Source organism: Gekko japonicus, unplaced genomic scaffold (assembly GCF_001447785.1).
Source record: "Gekko japonicus isolate JY-2015 unplaced genomic scaffold, Gekko_japonicus_V1.1 scaffold4945, whole genome shotgun sequence".
NCBI classification, from domain to species: Eukaryota; Metazoa; Chordata; class Lepidosauria; order Squamata; family Gekkonidae; genus Gekko; species Gekko japonicus.
The window spans coordinates 38,842-60,324 of NW_015166586.1; the positions used below are offsets into that span (position 1 = coordinate 38,842).

The following is a 21,483-nucleotide window of genomic DNA, read 5'->3' on the forward strand; positions in this document are numbered from 1 at the left end:
ATTTCCACAGCCCACCAGCGCTCCCTCTAAGATGTGGAGTCTTGCGAGCAAAAACTCTGCTTCGTGAGCTACCGGCGTGGAAGTTGTGAGCGAGCGATTGGGCAGCTGCATCAATGAGTCTGCTCTGGAGCCGTCCTTCCCGAGCTGAGCCAAAAACGTGTCACTCGGAGGCAGGGGTCATTTCGTAGAAAAAGAGGTGCAGGAGCTCATTAACATAACTCATTAGCATAACTCATTTGCATACGCCACACCCCCTGACATCACCGGAAGTGTGTCAGAAGGCAACACCCACTGCTCAGGCTCCACTGGACTGTTTTGGATTGCTAGCTATCGGTGGGGGGGACGTGCAGATCTGTCCTCACAGAGGAGGGAGAGCTTGTACCTGAATAAAACTGGGCTTAAAGGTGCCACTGGACTATTCTGGCCCGGGGGGGGGGGCTCTGCAGCTTACCTGGCTGCTTCTTGCTCTGCCTGAGGGCTGCTGGGAGCAGGGGGTGGGGCTTGTTGCATGTGCCCGCCCCCTGGGCGCTTTACTGCCGGAGCTCCACTCCTGTGCACTCCCGCAGGAAATGACCCCTGCTCGGGGGCTAAAAAACTGTGATCTGGCTCACACTAACTCAGCTTAGAGGGAACGCTGCAGCCCGCCCACCTCTCAGCCATTAAAGAGGGTCCTGACAGAGGTCTCCTCAAAATCTTGACCCTCGTGCTGCAATTCCTGCCTTAAGAGGTACGATGGCGTAGGACGGATCGCACACCCTGCCATAGTCAGCTCTCCCCCTTCGCAGTCAAATGCACCGAGAAGAATTTACAACCTGGCTGGCTTTCCGAGAGGCTCTTGTGTCCCCTCCGCCCTCTCCTCCGGGCATCCTGTCTTGGCTGGGCTTTGGCGCATCCCTCACGCCCCAGGCGTCCCCAGTTCTGGCCCTCGCCGTCACCTCGAAGGGAGCCAAGCCGCCTTGACTTCTAGGAGATTTCCTCTGCGCTGTGGACAATGGGGCCCTGTCGCCTTCTGCAGGAAGCGCTGGGTTATAAATCCAGCCAGAGGGTTGGAAGGTGTCCCCAGAAAGGCCTCTGGGGAAGCAGGCGGGAGGCCGGGATCTGTCTGCCGGCCAGAGGAGGCTGATCCGTGCAGAAGGAGCTGCAGTCCCTCCTCTGGCAGTGGGGTCGCCAACTCTGGCTTGGGGAATTCCTGGAGATTTGGGGGAGCAAAGCCTTGGGAGGGCGGGGTTTGGGGAGGGGGTGGGACCCTGGCAGGGTAGAAGGCCGTAGAGTCTGTCCTCCAGAGTGGTCATTTCCTCCAAGGGAAATGATCTCTGTGGTCTGGAGATCTGTTAAGATTCCAGGAGATTTCCGGGCCCCACCAGGAGGCTGGGAACCCTAATGCAGAAAGAGGAAGAAGAAGAGGAGGAGGAGGAGATTGGATTTATCCCCCGCCCTTCACTACCCAAAGGTGTCTCAGAGTGGCTCACAAACTCCTTTCCCTTCCCCTCCCTCACAACAGACACCCTGTGAGGGGGGTGGGGCTGAGAGAGCTCTCTTGAGGACTGCCCTTTCAAGGACAGCTCTTGTCAGAACTACGGCTTGCCCAAGGCCATCCAGCCAGGTGCATGTGGAGGAGTGGGGAATCAAACCCGGCTCTCCCAGATTAGAGTCCGTGCACTCAACCACGACACCAAACTGGAGTAGAAGGAGAAGGAGGAGATTGGATTTATACCCCGCCCTTCACTACCCAAAGGTGTCTCAGAGTGGCTCACAAACTCCTTTCCCTTCCCCTCCCTCACAACAGACACCCTGTGAGGTCGGTGGGTCTGAGAGAGCTCTTGACAGAAACTGCTCTTTTTCAAGAACAGCTCTTATCAGAACTACGGCTTGCCCAAGGCCATCCAGCCAGGTGCAAGTGAACATAAGAACATAAGAGACGCCAATGTTGGATCAGTCCAAAGGCCCATCCAGCCCAACACTCTGTATCACACAGTGGCCAGAAATACCAGTGCCATCAGGAGGTCCACCAGTGGGGCCAGTGGGGGAATCAAAGTGGAGGAGTGGGGAATCAAACCCGGTTCTCCCAGAATAGAGTCCGCGCACTCAACCACTACACCAAACTGGCTCTAGGGTTGCCAGCGGTTTTCCCTCTAAGCTGAGTCAGTGTGAGCCAGCACACAGTATTTTAGCCTCCGGCTCACACGTTTTTGCCTTCGCTCAGGAAGGAGGGCTCCAGAGCAAACTGATCTATGCCGCAGCCCAATCACTCGCTCACAACTTGAATGCCAGGAGCTCACAAGGTAGAACTTTTGCTTATAAGACTCCACAGCCTAGAGGGAGTGTTGGTTGCCAGCTCCTGGTTGGGAAATTTCTGGAGATTGGGGGTGGGTGGGGTTTGGGGAGGGGAGTGACCTCAGGAGGGTAGAGGGCCATAGAGTCCACCCTCCGAAGCAGCCAACCCCTCCAGGCGAGCTGATCTTTGTGGTCTGGAGATCAGTTGTAAATCTGGGGGGATCTCCAGGCCGAGTGCCAAAGAATAGATTCTTTTGAACTAGGGTGCTGGAGAAGACTCTTGAGAGTCCCTTGGACTGCAAGAAGATCCAATCAGTCAATCCTAAAAGAAATCAGCCCTGACTGTTCCCTGGAAGGCCAGATAATGAAACTGAAGCTCAAATACTTTGGCCACCCAATGAGAAGGGAGCACTCCCTGGAGAAGACCTTGGTGCTGGGAAAGACTGAAGGTCAAAGAAGACGGGGACGGCAAAGGATGAGATGGTGAGACAGTGTCATAGATGCAACAAACATGAAGTTGAGCAAACTTCAGAGGACGGTGGAAGACAGGAGGGCCTGGCGTGATCTGGTCCATGGGGTCGCGAAGAGTCGGACTCGACTGTGCGACTGAACAACAACAACCAGCCCCCACCTGGAGGTTTGCAACCCATTGGACAGGGGGCATAAAAGGTCTTCTGATCCTACACTACTCACTGCCAGAGCAGCAGCTGGCAGGGGATACATCACGCTGTTGTTCGTGTCCAGTTTCGCTAGACTCCTGCCGCTGGATTTGGCTGGTAAATTCCAGCCAGCGTGTGAATCTCAGATTCTTCAGATACGTTTATGCCCAGAATTCAACTTCGCTGGTCTAAAAGGAGCCAATGGACTCAGACTTTGTTCAGTAAGAAATACAGGCCTGTAAAAATCAACCCTACGATGATTGGAAAAACGGGAGCAAAAATGATCAAAGTTCTTCATATTGCTTCATCATATTATAGCAAGTAATATTTATAAAAAGCAAATGAGGTTTCAGGCAGTGTCCCCTCTAATCCCCCCCCCCCACTGAACAGACCAGTTCACATCGTGAGCAGAAGAGAACTGCTGTAATCTTTAAAATGGGTAATGCGCGATGCTCCCTCTAAGCTTTGGGGTCTTGTGAGCAAAACGTCTCCTTTGTGAGCTGCTGGCATTAAAGTTGTGAGCGAGCGATTTGGCTGCTGCATAAATCCGTTTGCTCTGGTGCCATCCTCCCTGGGCTAAGACAACAATGTGTGAGCCGGAGGCTAAAACACTGTGAGCTAGCTCACACTAACTCAGCTTAGAGGGAACACTGCCGTACAAGACCCTGCGCGGCTCCCAACGGCTGCTGAGCAGGCCTTCCTGTGTTAAGGAGCGGCCGCTCGCCTGCACAGCCTCGAGGGAACACACTGGCTTCGGGGATTTTTTTCCTCCCTGCTTTTACAGATTATCAAAAAGCCCAACCCATGCACACACCCAGCCAACTCTCCTAATCTTCTTCTGAATCTTCTGCCCAGAGAAATCTGATTTGCTTATCACGGTCGTGCATATTTGTTGAAACATATCCATCTTATCTTTTCCTAAATCCGCTCTATCATACTCCTGTGATATCGATGATTGATTGATTGGTTCTTGACTGAATATGAGACAAGCAACACAACCGTAAATGAGCCGATCAGCCAGGGCTTAGGAGTTACCTCTCACAGAGGAAGATAAGAAGGCCAGCTTTAACCCTTAACCTGTATTAAAAAGGAATTAGTCTCACTTTTCCGTAACCATTTCCCAGGGGTCATTTCGTAGAAAAAGAGGTGCAGGAGCTCATTAGCATAACTCATTAGCATGGCTTATTTGCATATGCCACACCCCCTGACACCACCGCTCAGGCTCCACTGGACTGTTTTGGATTGCTAGCTATTGGGGGGGGGGAACGTGGAGATCTGCCCTCACAGAGGAGGGAGAGCTTGTACCTGAATAAAACTTCGTCTTAAAGGTGCCACTGGACTGTTTTGGACCGGGGAGCCAGGGGGGGCTCCGCAACTTACCTGGCTGCTTCTTGCTCTGACTGAGGGCTGCTGGGAGCAGGGGGTGGGGCTTGTTGCACGTGCCACTCTTTACTTCCGGAGCTCCGCTTCTGTGCGCTCCCGCAGGAAATGACCCCTGCCTTCCCCTCCACACAACAGACACCCTGCAAGGTAGGTGGGGCTGAGAGAGCTTCTGACAGAAACTGCTCTTTTTCAAGAACAGCTGTGCCAGAACTATAGCTTGCCCAAGGTCATCCAGCAGGTGCAAGTGGAGGAGTGGAGAATCAAACCCGGTTCTCCCAGATTAGAATCCACGCACTTAACCACAACACCAAACTAGCTCTCAAAAACAAAATAACCTTGAAAGGGTTACCTAGAAACTGTTCTCCTTCTGTGGAGTCTTGTGAGCGAAAATTCTACTGGGTGAGTCACTTGCATTAAATTTGTGAGTGAGCAATTTGGCTACTGCATAAATCACTTTGCTCTGGAGCCATCCTTCCTGAGCGAAGACAAAAAATGTGTGAGCTGGAGACTAAAAGTCTGTGCGCTAGCTCACACTAACTCAGCTTAGAGGGAACACTAGTGCCAACATATAAATCTCTGTAGCAGCCTCTTAGTCTAAATGTTTTTTGTTTTTATTCTTTTCTATTTGTTCTATTCATTTGTTTTTAGTATTTATAGCCTGCCCTTCCCGCAAGCGGGCTGAGGGCGGGTAACAACATAATAGCAGTACAATATAATTAAACTATTAAAACACAATCGTTGGACATTAAAATTGGTAGTCACAGCCCAAGGATAGAAATTGGCTGGTCACAAGAGGTCCCTGGCCCATTGGTAACAGATGGATAACAGCCAGCTATTATTGGGTGGGAGCAGGGCTTTTTTTTGTAGAAAAAGCCTAGCAGGAACTCATTAGCATATTAGGCCACACCCTGACAGCACAGCTCATTGGCATATTAGGCCACACCCTGACAGCACAGCTCATTGGCATATTAGGCCACACCCTGACAGCACAGCTCATTGGCATATTAGGCCACACCCCCATGTTACCAGAAGTGTGCTCATCCAGCCACACCCCCCTTTTGCTTCTTATTCTGTTTACCTTGTTTGTTGTCAAAACCCAGGGCCTTTTTTTTGTAGCAGGAACTCCTTTGCCTGTTAGGCCACACACCCCTAATGTAGACAATCCTAATGAGTTTCTGCTATTGGGTGTGGCCTATTATGCTAATGAGTTCCTGCTGGGCGTGGCCAACTCGAAAGCCAGTCAGAACTCCGTTCCTGTGCGTTCCTGCCCAAAAATAGCCCTGGATGGGAGACAGAAACCTCAGGTAGGCCATATATGGACGTCCGCCACCTCAGCCAAAGGCCTGGCGGAAGAGCTCCGTCTTGCAGGCCCTGCGGAATTGAAGAAGATCCCACAGGGCCCTGATCTCAATGGGGAGCGTGTTCCGTCAAGTGGGGGCCAGGGCAGAAAAGGCCCTGGATGTCTTTCAGGCCAGGGGCCACCAGGAGATGTTGATCCATAGAGCGTTAGGCTCTCCAGGGTGTGTATGGGGAAAGGCAGTCTTCAGGGATATGGTCACCCTCAGTTCCCGGAGGAGGGCATTCTGTAGGCGGGGCAGCCACTGACAAGACCATTCCTCGGATTCCGGCCAGCCAAACGTCAGAGAAGACTGGTTCCCTAATGGCGACCCTTCATGCAGATCTCTTGGATCAGATGTGGGGAATGTCTAGTGGGGGGGCCTGTATGTAATTCCCACTTTCCCTTCTCTCTCTCTCTCCCTCCCCCTCCCTCTCTCTCTTTCTGTCCCCCAAGGTTCACGCCCACATCATCAGCCACCTGAAGAAGGACATGCCCTCCGTCTTCGGCAAGGAAAACAAGAAGAAGCAGCTCATCAACAAGCTGCCGGTCATCTTTGCCAAGATCCAGCTGGAGCATCACATCTCGCCCGGCGATTTCCCCGACTGCGAAAAGATGCAGGTGAGAGGAACTTCCCGCTCGGCCGCCCCGCCCTGAACAGCCAGCGGCATTTTGGGTGCAACAGACAAAAAATGGCGCCCACCCCTAAGCGGAATTCCCATCTTTTCCATTCCACTCTTGGTCCTTTTCTGAGAATCTCTCTGGTCAAAGAACTCCTCGTGTGAGAAATCCCACCCCCAACTGACCTTTTCACGCCTACTTCAGGTTTCGGGCCTACTTCCAGTTGGGGGTGAAGCTCTGGTTTTGGGGCAGAACTCGGTGGTTTGAATAGGGCTGCCAAGTGGGGGCGGGTGGGTGGGTAAACCCCCGCTTCGGAGGCCCAATTTCCACCACCGTGGAATTGGGCCCCGGGGGGGGCTCTGCCCCCCAGAAGCCCTCCCACTGTTGCCCCCCAAGCACCAAGGAGACAGAGCATCATTGTCCCAGACATAAGAACATCAGAGAAGCCATGCTGGATCAGGCCAGTGGCCCATCCAGTTCAACACTCTGTGTCACACGGTGCCAAAAACCCAGGGGCCATCAGGAGGTCCACCAGCAGGGCCAGAACTCCAGAAGCCCTCCCACTGTGGCCCCCCAAGCACCAAAAATACAGAGCATCACTGCCCCAGACAGAGTGTTCCCTTTATACCTTGTGGCTAATAGACACAGATGGACCTCTGTTCCATATGTTTATCCAATCCCCTCTGGAAGCTGCCTATGCTTGTAGCCGCCGCAACCTCCTGCAAGAGAGAATACCAAGTGTTACTTACTCTTTGGGTACTATTATTCTGGTCTCTAGACCAGAGAGGATTAAGTCTATTTTGCCAGATGGTGCCAATACACGAGTCCGAGAAAGTAATTCGTAGAAAAACTGATTTTTATTCTACTGCAGAAGGATTCAACAGTTAGTACTCACGTTCCATCAGTGGGCTGAGTAACACAGTTAATGTTGAAGGATAGAGTCAATGTTCTCAGATTTCATGGTGGAAAGGAATTACTTCCGTGCATCTCCTTGCTGATAAAGAGATTAGATAGAGCAAAAACACAGAAAGAGGGCAATTAACCCATTTTGCGCTTCTAAACTTTATATATCTATTTATTTATTTTGGGATTTATATCCCGCCCTACCCGTACGGCCCAGGGCGGCAAACAAGCGGCAACGCCGGAAATAAAACATAGGTTACATTAAAACCTCAAAAAATACAAACTAAAACTTGATCTAATAGAGTGAGCTAACGTAGAACACGTGGCCTACAAAGGCAGGGGTCATTCTGTAGAAAAAGAGGTGCAGGAGCTCATTAGCATAACTCATCAGCATAACGCATTTGCATATTCCACCCCCCCTGACATCACCGGAAGTGTGTCAGAAGGCAACCCCCACCGCTCAGGCTCCACTGGACTGTTTTGGATTGGGGGGAACGTGCAGATCTGCCCTCACAGAGGAGGGAGAGCTTGTCCCTGAAGGGGGCCCGGGGGGGGGGGCTCTGCAACTTACCTGGCTGCTTCTTGCTCCTTGTGGCCCGACTGAGGGCTGCTGGGAGCAGGGGGCGGGGCTTGTTGCATGTGCCTACCCCCTGGGCTCCTTACTGCCGGAACTCCGCTCCTGTGTGCTCCCGCAGGAAATGGCCCCTGTACATAAACTACATCTCCCAGAAATCTCAGGTTTAAAGATACAGAACTATTTACTGATCTGTCTTACTGCCTGTCTTACTAGAATCTGCTACGGGCAGCACAACTATCTTGTAGGAAGATGGTAGGAGAAGAAGAAAGCAGGGCCATGCACTTTGGGTGTCTCATTCTTCACCCTCCTCCCTGGTCTCTCTTCAGGAGCTGCTGATGGTGCATGACTTCACCAAGTTCCACGGACTGAAGCCGCGCATGATGGACATTTTGGACGAGATGCTGACCACGGACATCGCCAAGCTGATGCCCCTCTTGCGCCAGGAGGAGATAGAAGACCCCGATCAAGTCGTTCAGGGTGGGGCCTTCGACGGCACCCGCAATGGCCCCTTTGTGGAAGGCGCGGCCGAGGGGGCCTATGAAGGAATGGACGACGAAGAGTGGGTGGTGACCAAGGACAAGTCCAAGTATGACGAGATCTTCTACAACCTCTCCCCGATGGACGGCAAACTGAGCGGCACCAAGGCCAAGAACTGGATGGTCACCACCAAGCTGCCCAACTCCGTGCTGGGCAAGATCTGGAAGCTGAGCGACGTGGACCGCGACGGCATGCTGGACGACGAGGAGTTTGCTCTCGCCAGCCACCTCATCGAGGTCAAGTTGGAGGGCCACGGCCTGCCCTCCGATCTGCCCCGCCACCTCGTGCCACCCTCCAAACGCCGACAGAAGGGGTCGGCCGAATAAGAAGGCCTCCTAGGCTTGCCCCCTTCCGTATACCAGGCTTGAACTGCTCCAGTAGGCCTTGGTTCCGCCCCAACTTTCCACCTTCTGTCCACATCTTGCTTCAGGCGGCCTTTCCCCAGGCTTGAAACCCTTCGTGAAAACCCCATTCCCCCATAAAGATCATCAGGAGGTCTTTATTCGCACTGAAACGAAACTTCGGCTGTACTGTCCGCTTCCTTATCTATCCCTGCTGGGCTCAAGAAACACTTGTCGTTCCTCTTCTTGTAGGCCTTGCTCCTCCCGGCCTGGTTTGAACTACTTTGGTTGGCTTCCTAGGGAAAGCTCTCCACATTGACCTCTGAGAATCGCTTGAGATGCGCCAGCGATGATATGAATTTTCAACCGTGTGAGACTTTCCTCAGCTGTCTTCTGGTCCAGCAAGAACCGGGCTCAAACTTGGCATCACTCCCCCTCTTATATCACACGTGAACTACTTCCACGAGGCAGGTTCACACGGACAGTCTGACCCGTGTCAGACTTACGAGAAGACCGGTCTCCAAACTGTGTTGATCGTGACTGTCTTTAACAGGCCCCGGAACCTTCCACTGACTGTGGCCTGCTTGGTTGTTCTGTTAGAGCATCATCCTTTCAGTGTTACCCTCCACTATGAGCATAGTCCCCACTTGGCACCCATTAGGTCTTGGGTTCAGGGTCCGCTGCTCATTTCCGTTCGATGTCTTAGCCTCACAAGACAACTTTGTTGACCACCAGAGTTTTTGGACCAAACAAAAGGAACCAGTGAGTTGTAGTTTCGCAGGAGGAGGAGTTTGTGCTGGCTCCCTTCGCCATCCTTATGAGTCAGATCGGGTGAGATCCCTCCTTTTAAGCGGTGTCCCTTACATCGGGGGCTTGGCCATAACCATAGGGGATGCTTTGGGCACAATCTCACCTTCACAGCCTTTGAAGAGCTGCTCTTCACAGGCAGGTAGGAGAGGGTTCCTCGTTGACCGGAGGGGAAATAAATCATCCCCACAGCTTCTTTCTCTTGCTCTCTTTCTGGAAGTGAGCAGTTGTAGAACCCCGTTCTTGAGCAAGCAAAGCGGGGAAAGGTCCCTATGCAGAAAATAACACTGGGATTCAAACGAAGACTAAACAGTGGTCATTGGTCAACGCAGCCTCAGCAAGCAGATTGGGGGGTGGTTATTAGGAGGTCAGTTCTTTCATTTCCTATTGGAGAGAGGGAAAGGCCATTTAGATTTCCTTCCAAATGTCCCCAGCACTGTGACAGTCCCCCGCGCTAGCTTGGGGGCAGAACCTTCTTTCCCAACTCTACGTCCTGCTGACGACCCCACACCCAGAAGCTCCGGGATCCAGCCAGGAGTAGACGCGATGCTCGTTCTCCAGGTCAGGGTCTAGGGAACAGTTCCTCCTCTGGAAGCCCAGGAGGATCCGTCCAGTTGCAAGGGTGAGGCAATGGCAGGGGTTGAGCAAGTGACTGGGGCACTGGTGTCTGATGAAAACAGTCTGCGGTGTGAAGCAAGAGAGCAGGCACGGGATGAAGAGAGCTGAATGGAAGGGGGATCAGGGTTCATTAAAGGAAGAAGCCTGAAGCGGCGGGTCACCATCAGGATTTCCAGGGAAGAGATGAGTTTTCCGCAAGATGGAAAACCTATATCGGGACTCCTAGCCAATCGGGAAGCCAAGCAGGAAACCAATCAGGGAACATACATAGGGAGGCCTAGCCAATTGGGAGGCCAGCAGGAAGCCAAGCAGGGAACTTATACAGGGAGTCGTAGCCATTTGGGAGGCCAGCAGGAAGCCAATCAGGGAACTTATATAGGGAGTCCTAGCCATTTGGGAGGCCAGCAGGAAGCCAATCGGGCCTGAAGGACTCTGTTCCCTAGAACTAGAAGTTTAACAACAGTTTCTGGCCAGGATCAGGGGTTCAAGTAAATCAGTGGGAAGGTTTAACTGAAGTATCCCTCACTATTCAAGTGTTTTGCCTCGGCAACCTGTTTCGCAACACATACACACACACACACGTTTTAGCAACGTTTCTACCAAAGCCCTGGCCTGGATCCTTTCTGTAGCAGGCAGGAGCCCTGCTCTGTGGTGCTAGACCCAACCCAAGAGTTACTTGGGGGGGTAACTTTTTCCATCCCCTGCCCTCCCCAAACACTGACTGTGTGTCTTTTCCCCTATTGAGATGGCCAATGTGTTGCCCCCTTGTGGCGCTCCTGATTAACCAGGGCGTTTAGGAGGGAGGACAGACAGGACTCGTCTAAAGGGGTATCTACAACCAGAATGCTAGTTTTTAAGTTCAGCTCTTGTGGCTTCAAATCCTGGGGCTTCAAATCTCATTTGGCCAGGGTGTTGGGAATCCTCTCTTGAGAGACTCGTGTCTTCCCTCACAGCGTTACAGTTCCCTGGGAAGGAGAAGTAACCATTATCCCAAGCTGAATTCTGTAGGGTAAATATGCCCTCTGCGCCTCCGTAGTGGAAAACTGGAGAGCTTGACCATAGAGATGACATTCTCCTTCCCTTCTCAGGTGCTGCAAGGCAGTTTGGCAGCTACTTCTCTATGGCTCTTTGGAGGACCGTGTGTATTCCACGCCAAAAAAAGTCAGGAACCCCAAATTCCGAGATTGGAATACATCGAGCAACTTGCACAATAGCCTAAATCTTGAACCCCCAACCTTTCGCTGTTAGGGTTTCTGTGTTTTAATAGGCATGTAGATGCAATAAGGGAATGTTATCCAGCCGCTTCAAGCACTAGGACATAACTGGCTGAACCTTCACAAATTCCAGTTTCTGATTTACAGTGATTGGCGCAAGAGCACTAATATCGGACGTTTGGCCATCCAGAGCCTCCGTATTAGTTTGTTGGTGAGAATCCTGGGCTCATTGGCTGAACTGCTGTGATGTCACAACATACAAAAGCATTTTAGAGACAGGCAGAGACCCCTCCCTAGTCTAGGGACTGCAATTCCCTTTAAACCAGGCTTTTGGCCAGCCATCTCTAGTTAAAAGTTATTTATACACGTTAGCTTCGACTTGCATAATTCCACGTCTGTTGCTGAAGTCTTTCAAATATTTTTTAAATGAAGGGGATGATAAAGGGGGAACTGAAATGACAAGGAATGTTTCCAACCATTTCTCCAAAATCAGGAGGTTCTCGGGATTAATTTAATTCCTCGTCAGACATCAGAGGCCGCACTGGCAGGGCATGCTTCCGGTTGTGGGGGATACGCAGAGTATTGCTTTAACAGTGAACCTCTTTCAGTAGCTGTCCAGATTGGCTGTCTAACATCGCTAGAAGTGAAGCAACTGGGTTCGCACGGTCTCTGCGGCCAATCCAGATCAAGTGACTCCTCGTATAAATGCTCAGCATGGACCGTAGGGGGAAGGACAAAAAGTTTTATTCCATCTCCATTGCTTCGTGTATCTCTGTTTAACTCTTTCACCGCACTTCACTTCAGCTTGCCGTATTATTATTTGCATTACGAAACCCGCAAGCCCATTAAGGTCACACTTAACAGCAATATGTACCTGCCCACCTCGCTTGTGAGTTCGTCGCAGGGGGCAAGTTGATGCTGTCGAAGAGAGACTTTTTTGTGAAATATTTGTGACTGGTTAAGCCCAAGGAGCAGGCCAAACAAAGACGAGCGCATGAAATTCGCATGTTCTTGTCCAAAGGCGCCCTGGGAAATTTTCAAGATCATGTACCCCCTACTTACTCTTAGGGCCTAGCTTTTGCTGTGAACCTCCGTCGCCCACGATGCAGGGGTGGGCCCTATCCTGTATCAGCGCTGGCACCTATTATCAGCGCCACGAGCTGCAATTCCACACGTTCCGCACCCGAGTTTCACAGCCAGATTGCAAGCTATCTATACAAAATATGAATATGCTTGTGCTTGTGTATACTCAGTTTTGCCAGGTTTGTCCCACCTCTAATGTGCACGCACACCATTCCTGCGTCTCCAAGGACATCCGGGAGCCCTGTAATGTTGGTCTGCGCAGCCGGTGCTTTTCCACCCACTGCCCTGTCCGCTGGAGTGATAAGGCTCAGGGTTGGATCTCCCACAAAGCTCCGAAACGGGTGCAATAAAATCTTCATTCCAGTCGAGAAACTCTCGCGAACCTTGCTGACCAATGGAGGCGAGTGAGATCCAGCTGCTGTCGTCTTTTGCGGACACCCTGGGATCCGGGGGCGCCCTCTCGACACTGGAAGGCCTCGCTGCTTCTCTGATGTGCCTTGGGGACTATAACAACATTGCTATTGCAATAAAACACAACTGTATTTACCAGACTGACTCGTCTCTGGTTACCAGCTCTGGTCCTAAACGTGCCTGTTTGCCCAGGTTGTGTCTGTGTGGGGGGAGGGGGAGAAAGGAATTGACAGTGAGCACAACAGAGCCCAAACTCAGTAGGGATGCCGGGCTCCAGGTGGGGCCTGGGTATCCCCCAGAATTACGGCTCATCTCCGGAATACAGAGATCAGTTTCCCTGGAGAAAATGGATGCTTTAGAGTGGGGACTCTACGGCATCGTGGCCCACTCAGGTCCCTGTCCTCCCCAGGCTCCATCCCCAAAATCTCCAGGAGTTTCTCAACCTGGATCTAGCAACCAGTGTGGGACCTGGCAACCCTAAAACATAGAAGAGTATTAACCTGTGAAATACTTGAACTCCCTGTATTTTCCAAACCACCTCAATGCAGGACAGAACATGTAATAAAACATGGGACTGTCACATTTACTAATCCCAAGGGCTGGATCCCACAGGGCTCTTCCACTATCTGAAATGCGTTCCGGGGGCAGAAGGAGACTTCCACTGATGCAGAATGAATTTTGGACTGGGGAAGGCACCTCTGCTAGTGGAAGGCATCCATAGCATCGACCCTGTCCAGGTGTTTCTGTTGCATATCTAACAAGAATCCGTGGAGAATCACCCTACACAGTAAATGTGGCCCTCGGGGATAATATAAAGGCATTCTCTGGCAGTTCCAGGGAAGAGGTTAGTTTCCTAGCCAATTGGGAGGCCAGGCAGGAAGCTAATCAGGGAACATATATAGGGAGTCCTAGCCAATTGGGGAGCCAATCAGGAAGCCAATCAGGGAACATATATAGGGAATCCTAGCCAATTGGGGAGCCAATCAGGAAGCCAATCAGGGAACATATATAGGGAATCCTACCCAGTTGGGAGGCCAGGCAGGAAGCCAATCAAGGAACATATATAGGGAATCCTACCCAGTTGGGAGGCCAGGCAGGAAGCCAATCAAGGAACATATATAGGGAATCCTACCCAGTTGGGAGGCCAGGCAGGAAGCCAATCAGGGAACATATATAGGGAATCCTACCCAGTTGGGAGGCCAGGCAGGAAGCCAATCAAGGAACATATATAGGGAATCCTACCCAGTTGGGAGGCTAGGCAGGAAGCCAATCAAGGAACATATATAGGGAATCCTACCCAGTTGGGAGGCCAGGCAGGAAGCCAATCAAGGAACATATATAGGGAATCCTACCCAGTTGGGAGGCCAGGCAGGAAGCCAATCAGGGAACATATATAGGGAATCCTACCCAGTTGGGAGGCCAGGCAGGAAGCCAATCAGGGAACATATGTAGGAAGTCCTACCCAATTGGGAGGCCAGGCAGGAAGCCAATCAGGCAGCATATATAGGGAGTCTTAGCCAACCTCCACCCTTTCTTAGCCCACGGGCACCTTTGGGATTCTGACATGGAGGGGTGGGCACAGCCACAAAACAGCTGCTGCGAGAGGTCGAGCCGACCACAAAATGTTGGGGGGGGGGGAGAGGTTATCTATAACGCTAACAGTAAATCTTCAGCATCTTCAGGCAGACGCTCTGTTTAACAGGACGCCTTTTAACGTGAGCCTATTTAAACGTCTTTTCGTGCTTACTCGCAGCTTACCTTCGGTCACACAATTTTTTAAAAAATCTGCACAGCCGATTATATCTCCAGTGGCCAATCGGAAGCCCTGCCGGTCAAAAGCCCCATCCGTCCTTTGCCCGCTTTCTAAAAAAACACTCGGTGGACACCAGGGAAGGTGTCAGCAGGTGTCGTGGCACTCACGGGCACCGTGTTGAGGACCCCTGTTCTCGGGTAACTCTTACCAGGGCTATTTTGGGGGCAGGAACGGAGTTCCGGCTGGCTTCAGAGTTGGCCACGCCCGCTACACTAGGGTTGCCAACTCCATCTTCCACCCCCAGCGGGGTACTTTGGGGGCGTTCCTGGAGGGAGTAGGGCATCCCCAACGTGATGACGTCACGTTGAGGACGTCTGCCACCACCACCCCACCTGCCCGTGTGCCGGATCTCCAGAAACGCAGGTTCCCTGCACTTAAAGTAGCCGGCAGCCGGCGTTTCCCCTTTAAGAGCAGCTGCGTTTCCCTTTTAAGAACGAAGCTGGCATTTCCCTGCAAGCTTGTGGAGTTCGCGCTTGGGATGAAACACGGGTTGCACATACTTAAAGGGAGAGAGAGGGGTGGCTGTGGGTGTTGGGGGTGGGCCTTCCCCCGCTGGCCATCTGGCCGCCAGCGGGTAGAACCCCCCAAAAACGGGGGACCCCTGGCAAACCAGGGGGTTTGGCAACCCTACGCTACACCCAAACCTCTACGTGCGTGGCTACAGAGGGAAGGCCTGGAGAGCGACCCCCCCCCAGCGACTCCAATGCGGGTGGGCCAAGGGGGGCCCTGGAAGGATCAGGGAGGCATTTAAATGCCTCCCCGTGCCTTCCCCGGCCTTCCCTTCCCTTCAAGGGGGGGGGGCTTGCCTGGGCAAGCCAAAGGAAGGCATGGGGGTGTGGCCTAATGTGCTAAAGAGCTGTGCTGTCAGGGGTGTGGCTTAATATGCTAATGGGTTTCTGCTGTTGGGTGTGGCCTGTTATGCTAATGAGTTCCTGCTGGGCTTTTTCTACCAAAAAAAAAGCCCTGACTGTTACAATATTTCAGTAAAACCACAGTCCGCTCTCATCCAGCTAGGTAAAAGCTTCCGGCTCAAAGGGTGAGATTTCCGGTGGGAGGGCTCAGTGCCTCTGTTTATTGTTTTAAGGACTGGCCTTGATACCCTTGTTGTTGTTCAGTCGCACAGTCGAGTCCGACTCTTCGCGACCCCATGGACCAGATCACGCCAGACCTTCCTGTCTTCTGCCGTCCTCTGAAGTTTGCTCAACTTCATGTTCGTTGCATCTCTGACACTGTCTCACCATCTCATCCTTTGCCGTCCCCGTCTTCTTTGACCTTCAATCTTTCCCAGCATCACGGTCTTCTCCAGTGAGTGCTCCCTTCTCATTGGGTGGCCAAAGTATTTGAGCTTCAGCTTCATTATCTGGCCTTCCAGGGAACAGTCAGGGTTGATTTCTTTTAGGATTGACTGATTCGATCTCCTTGCAGTCCAAGGGACTCTCAAGAGTCTTCTCCAGCACCATAGTTCAAAAGAATCTATTCTTTGGCGCTCGGCCTTCCTTATAGTCCAACTCTCGCAGCCATACATGACTACTGGGAATACCATTGCTTTGACCATGCGGACTTTTGTTGGCAGGGTGATGTCTCTACTTTTTATCATGCTGTTTAGGTTCGCCATCGCTTTCCTCCCAAGGAGCAGGCGTCTTTTAATTTCATGGCTGCTGTCACAGTCTGCGGTGATCTGGGATCCCAGGAACGTGAAGTCTGTCACTACTTCCACGACTTCCCCTTCTATTTGCCAAGGAGTGATGGGGCCGGATGCCATGATCTTAGTTTTTTGATGTTGAGCTTCAAGCCCAGTTTTGCGCTCTCCTCTTTTACTCTGAGCAAGAGGCTCTTAAGGTCCTCTTCACTTTCTGCCATTAGAGTGGTATCGTCTGCATATCTGAGGTTGTTGATCTTTTCCCCAGCAATCTTAATTCCCGCTTGTGATTCATCCAGGCCAGCATTTCGCATGATGTACTCTGCATATATAGTAAATAAGCAAGGTGACAATATACATCCTTGTCGTACTCCTTTTCCTATGCTGAACCAATCAGTTGTTCCATATCCGGTTCTAACTGTCGCTTCTTGACCCTTATACAGGTTTCTCAAGAGACATGTGAGGTGGTCTGGTACTCCCATCCCTTTAAGGACCAGCCATAGTTTGTTGTGATCCACACAGTCAAAGGCTTTAGCATAGTCAATGAAGCAAAAGTAGATCTTTTTCTGGTACTCTCTTGCTTTCTCCATAATCCAGCGAATGTTGGCAATTTGATCTCTAGTTCCTCTACCTCTTCGAAACCCAGCTTGTACTTCTGGCCGTCCTCTATCCACGTACTGTTGAAGCCTAGCTTGTGGGATCTTGAGCATGACCTTGCTAGCGTGTGGTATGAGTGCAATTGTGCGATAGTTTGAACATTCCTGGGCATCGCCCTTCTTTGGGATTGGAATGTATACTGACCTTGATACCCTCGGACATCAGGAAAAGACACACCTCAGTGGCAGAGCACATGCCTGGCACACAGAAAGCCTCACGCTCTAGGTAAAACAAGTTCTCAACAGAGCTGGGGGAAGCCTCAGAGAACAGCTGCCAGTCACAGTAGACAGGAGAGGGACCGGCGTGTCTTTTGCAACGATCGCCACCCCTTTCCCGGTGACCCATTCCCCATACCGAGGCAGAAGCCAACAGAGAATTGGGCGGGCACATCGCCCCGGAGGAGCCGTCCTGGCATCCTTTCTAGTTGTTCAGCTTGGCAGGGCCCGGCGAGCCTCCCTGCTCTCTGAGTCACCCGCTGGGCCGATGCCAGGAACGCTCCCGGCCAAGCCAAAGGAAACTTCACATTCCTTTCCTCTTGCCAAAGAGAACAGGCGGTACCGGGCTGCTCGGCACAGGGAAATCCACATTACGGGTGGATCGCTGAGAACCTGCCGACCTCACCCCAGTACAGAGGGCAGAAGGGGCAGCACCCAAACAAGAAGACCCCTCCTCGCGGTCACTGAATCATAGAGTTGGAAGGGACCTCTGGGGTCATCTAATCCAACCCCCTGCAGAAGGCAGGAAATCCACAAATTCCTCCCCCCCTCACACACACCCAATGACCCCTGCTCCATGCCCGGAAGATGGCCAGCAGTGTTCCCCCTAAGACAAGTTAATGTGAGCTAGCTCACACTTTTTTAGCCTCCGGCTCACACATTTTTGTCTTTGCTCAGGAACGATATGCAAATGAGTTATGCTAATGAGTCAGGCTAATGAGTGCCTGCACCTCTTTTTCTACTAAATGACCCCTGAGCAAGACTCTAGATTTCAGTTGTCAAATGAAGCATCTGTTTGCTAAGCTTTAAACCTGCAAAAGCAAATAGCCCACACAGGTTTGTACAGGGCTTTTTTTGTAGAAAAAGCCCAGCAGGAACGCATTAGCATAATAGGCCACGCCCAGCAGGAGAAACTCATTAGCATACTGGCCACACCCCCTGACAGCACAGCTCATTAGCATGTTAGGCCGCATTCCCATGTTACCAGAAGTGTGCTCATCCAGCCACACCCAACTTTTGCTTCTTATTCGATTTACCTTGTTTGTTGTCAAAACCCAGGGCCTTTTTTTGTAGCAGGAACTCCTTTGCATGTTAGGCCACACACCCCTAATGTAGCCAATCCTAATGAGTTCCTGCTGTTGGGTGTGGCCTATTATGCTAATAAGTTCCTGCTGGGTGTGGGAGCCAGCCGGAACACCGTTCCTGTGCGATCCTGCCCAAAAATAGCCCTGGGTTTGTACAAAGCCGCCGGTTCACACAGACTTCTGTCAGCCGTTCGTGAATTCCCTCCACCCTACGCGCCGACCCTTGCAAAGCCTGAAGCCTATTTTTACCCTATGTGACCTGGTGAGTGGCTATTTGCAAGCCTAAACTAACACCACTCCGTAAAACGTATGTTGAAACTGGGTATGTGTGCCCTGGCTGGGTCCTCTACCCTTTCGCAACTCATTTGATAAATTTGAAATGAATTGGGAATGATGGGGGATGACAGTGAATGGGCAACAAGACGGGGGTCCCTGACCTTTTTAGAGCCTGTGGGCACCTGTGGAATTCTGGCTCAGCATCAGGGGTCATTTCCTGCAGGAGGGGTCATTTCCTGCAAGAGCGGAGCTCCGGCAGTAAAGAGCCCAGGGGGCAGGCACATGCAACAAGCCCCACCCCCTGCTCCCAGCAGCCCTCAGTCAGAGCAAGAAGGAGCCAGGTAAGCTGCAGAGCCCCCCCCCCGGGGGCCCCGGTCCAAAACAGTCCAGTGGCACCCTTAAGGTAAAGGTTTTATTCAGGTACGAGCTCTCCCTCCTCTGCGAGGACTGATCTGCACGTTCCCCTCCCCTGCCAATAGCTAGCAATCCAAAACAGTCCAGTGGAGCCTGAGCGGTGGGCGTTGCCTTCTGACACACTTCCGGTGATGTCAGGGGGTGTGGCATATGCAAATGATTTATGCTAATGAGTTATGCTAATGAGCTCTGGCACCTCTTTTTCTACGAAATGACCCCTGCTCAGCATGATGGGCGCAGCTGCAAAATGGCTGCCCAAACATGGCTGCTGCAGGAGGCAGGGCCAGGCGCAAGGCGGCTGCCACAGCTCGCCTGCGGTCACACAATGAAGATCCTGTTTGGTGCAGTGGTTAAGAGCGGCAGGACTCTAATCTGGGAGTACCGGGTCCGATTCCCCACGGCTCCACACGAAGCCAGGTGGGTCACCTTGGGCCAGTCACAGTTCTCTCGGAGGTGTCTTTCAAGAGCAGTTCTCTCAGAGCTCTCTTAGCCCCACCTGCCTCACAGGGTGTCTCTTGTGGGGAGAGGAAGGGAAGGAGATTGTAAGCCATTCTGAGACTGAGTGAGGGGTGGGGTATAAATCCAACTCTTCTTCTTCCTCCTCCTCTTCCTCCTCCTCCTCTTCTTCTTCCTCTTCTTCCTGCTCCTTCTCCTCCTCCTCTTCTTCTTCCTCCACTTCCTCCTCCTCTTCTTTTTCTCGTTCTCCTCTTCCTCTTCTTCCTCCTCCTCCTCCTCTTCATCTTCCTCTTCTTCCTGCTCCTTCTCCTCCTCCTCTTCTTCTTCCTCCACTTCCTCCTCCTCTTCTTTTTCTCGTTCTCCTCTTCCTCTTCTTCCTCCTCCTCCTCCTCTTCATCTTCCTCTTCTTACTGCTGCTGCTCCTCCTCTTACTCTTCTTCCTGCTCCTCCTCCTCTTCTTCTTCCTGCTCCTCCTCCTCTTCTTCTTCCTGCTCCTCCTCCTCTTCTTCTTCCTGCTCCTCCTCCTCTTCTTCTTCCTGCTCCTCCTCCTCTTCTTCTTCCTGCTCCTCCTCCTCTTCTTCTTCCTGCTCCTCCTCCTCTTCTTCTTCCTGCTCCTCCTCCTCTTCTTCTTCCTGCTCCTCCTCCTCTTCTTCTTCCTGCTCCTCCTCCTCTTCTTCTTCCTGCTCCTCCTCCTCTTCTTCTTCCTGCTCCTCCTCCTCTTCTTCTTCCTGCTCCTCCTCCTCTTCTTCTTCCTGCTCCTCCTCCTCTTCTTCTTCCTGCTCCTCCTCCTCTTCTTCTTCCTGCTCCTCCTCCTCTTCTTCTTCCTGCTCCTCCTCCTCTTCTTCTTCCTGCTCCTCCTCCTCTTCTTCTTCCTGCTCCTCCTCCTCTTCTTCTTCCTGCTCCTCCTCCTCTTCTTCTTCCTCCACTTCATCCTCCTCTTCATCTTCCTCTTCTTCTTCCTGCTCCTTCTCCTCCTCCTCTTCTTCTTCCTCCACTTCATCCTCCTCTTCATCTTCCTCTTCTTCTTCCTGCTCCTTCTCCTCCTCCTCTTCTTCTTCCTCCACTTCCTCCTCCTCTTCATCTTCCTCTTCTTACTGCTGCTGCTCCTCCTCCTTCTTCCCACACTTCCTCCTCTTCCTCTTCTTCCTCCTCCTCCTTCTCTTCATCTTCCTCTTCTTCCTGCTGCTGCTGCTCCTCCTCCTCCTCCTCCTCTTCTTCTTCTTCCCACACAGGCCTAGGAAATAACACGTCGAGCGTCTTCCCGCTCAGTCCACCTTAAAGCAGGATTTCCCTCTTCCTTGTGCGTGGGCCTGTTTTTAATTCTCTCCTTCCCTGGTTTGCAGCTTCCAAGTTGGTGGTTTCGATTTGGATCAGACATGGAAACAGACAGCGGGAGCAACATCTCCTGCCTGCCTCCGTCCATATGCAGCCGGAGAGCGGGGAGAGGGGGATGCAGGAGGAGAGGGCGGCAAAGAGCCAGGGAATATCTAGGACTCTCTGGCAGACAGACGGGCAGGAGGTGGGGCAGGGCGGGGGAAAAATAATTGGGAGATGGGAAAAGAGCAGAGGGCCAGGCACAGGTAGGAGGGAGGGGTGTCAGCTCTGGTCTGGGGAATTCTTGGAGGTTTGGGGGTAGAGTTGCCAGCCTCCAGGTGGGGCCTGGGGATCTCCCGCTGTTACAACTGATCCCCAGCTGAAAGAGATCAGCTCCCCTGGAGAAAATGGCTGCTTTGAAGGGTGGACTCTGTGGCACTGGAGCATGCTGAGGCCCCTCCCCTCCCCAAACCCCGCCCTCTCCTGGCTCCACCCCCCCACAAAGTCTCCAGGTATTTTCCAACCCAGACTTGGCAACCCTATTTGGGGGGTGCAGCCTAGGGAAGGCGGGGTTTGGGGAAGGGAAGGACCTCCGCCCTCCAAAGCAGCCATTTTATCTCCAGGGGAACTGATCTCTACTATCTGGAGTTCCGTTGTGATAGCAGGAGATCTCCAGGCCTCATCTGGAGACTGGCAACCTCAGTGAGAGCCGTCCTAAGCAGGTCTAGTAAAGGTAAAGGTCTCCCTTGCTCGAAAGCCAGTCGAGTCCGACTCTAGGGTTGCGGTGCTCATCTCCGTTTCCAAGCCGAAGAGCCAGCGCTGTCCGAAGACGTTTCCGTGGTCATGTGGC

At 52.2% G+C, this 21,483-nt stretch overlaps 1 protein-coding gene across 1 annotated transcript in view; it reads left to right on the plus strand.

Moving 5' to 3' along the window:
* Positions 1-12,897, plus strand: part of LOC107111405 (EH domain-containing protein 2-like) — a gene marked incomplete at its 5' end in the record, with an annotated part of 46,389 nt that extends 33,492 nt beyond the window's left edge. The window contains 2 exons of the mRNA XM_015412373.1: positions 6,109-6,273; positions 8,080-12,897. Of these exons, the coding sequence (XP_015267859.1) occupies positions 6,109-6,273; positions 8,080-8,616 (702 nt within the window). The remainder of the gene's footprint in view (positions 1-6,108; positions 6,274-8,079) is intronic.
* Positions 12,898-21,483: the final 8,586 nt, after the last annotated feature.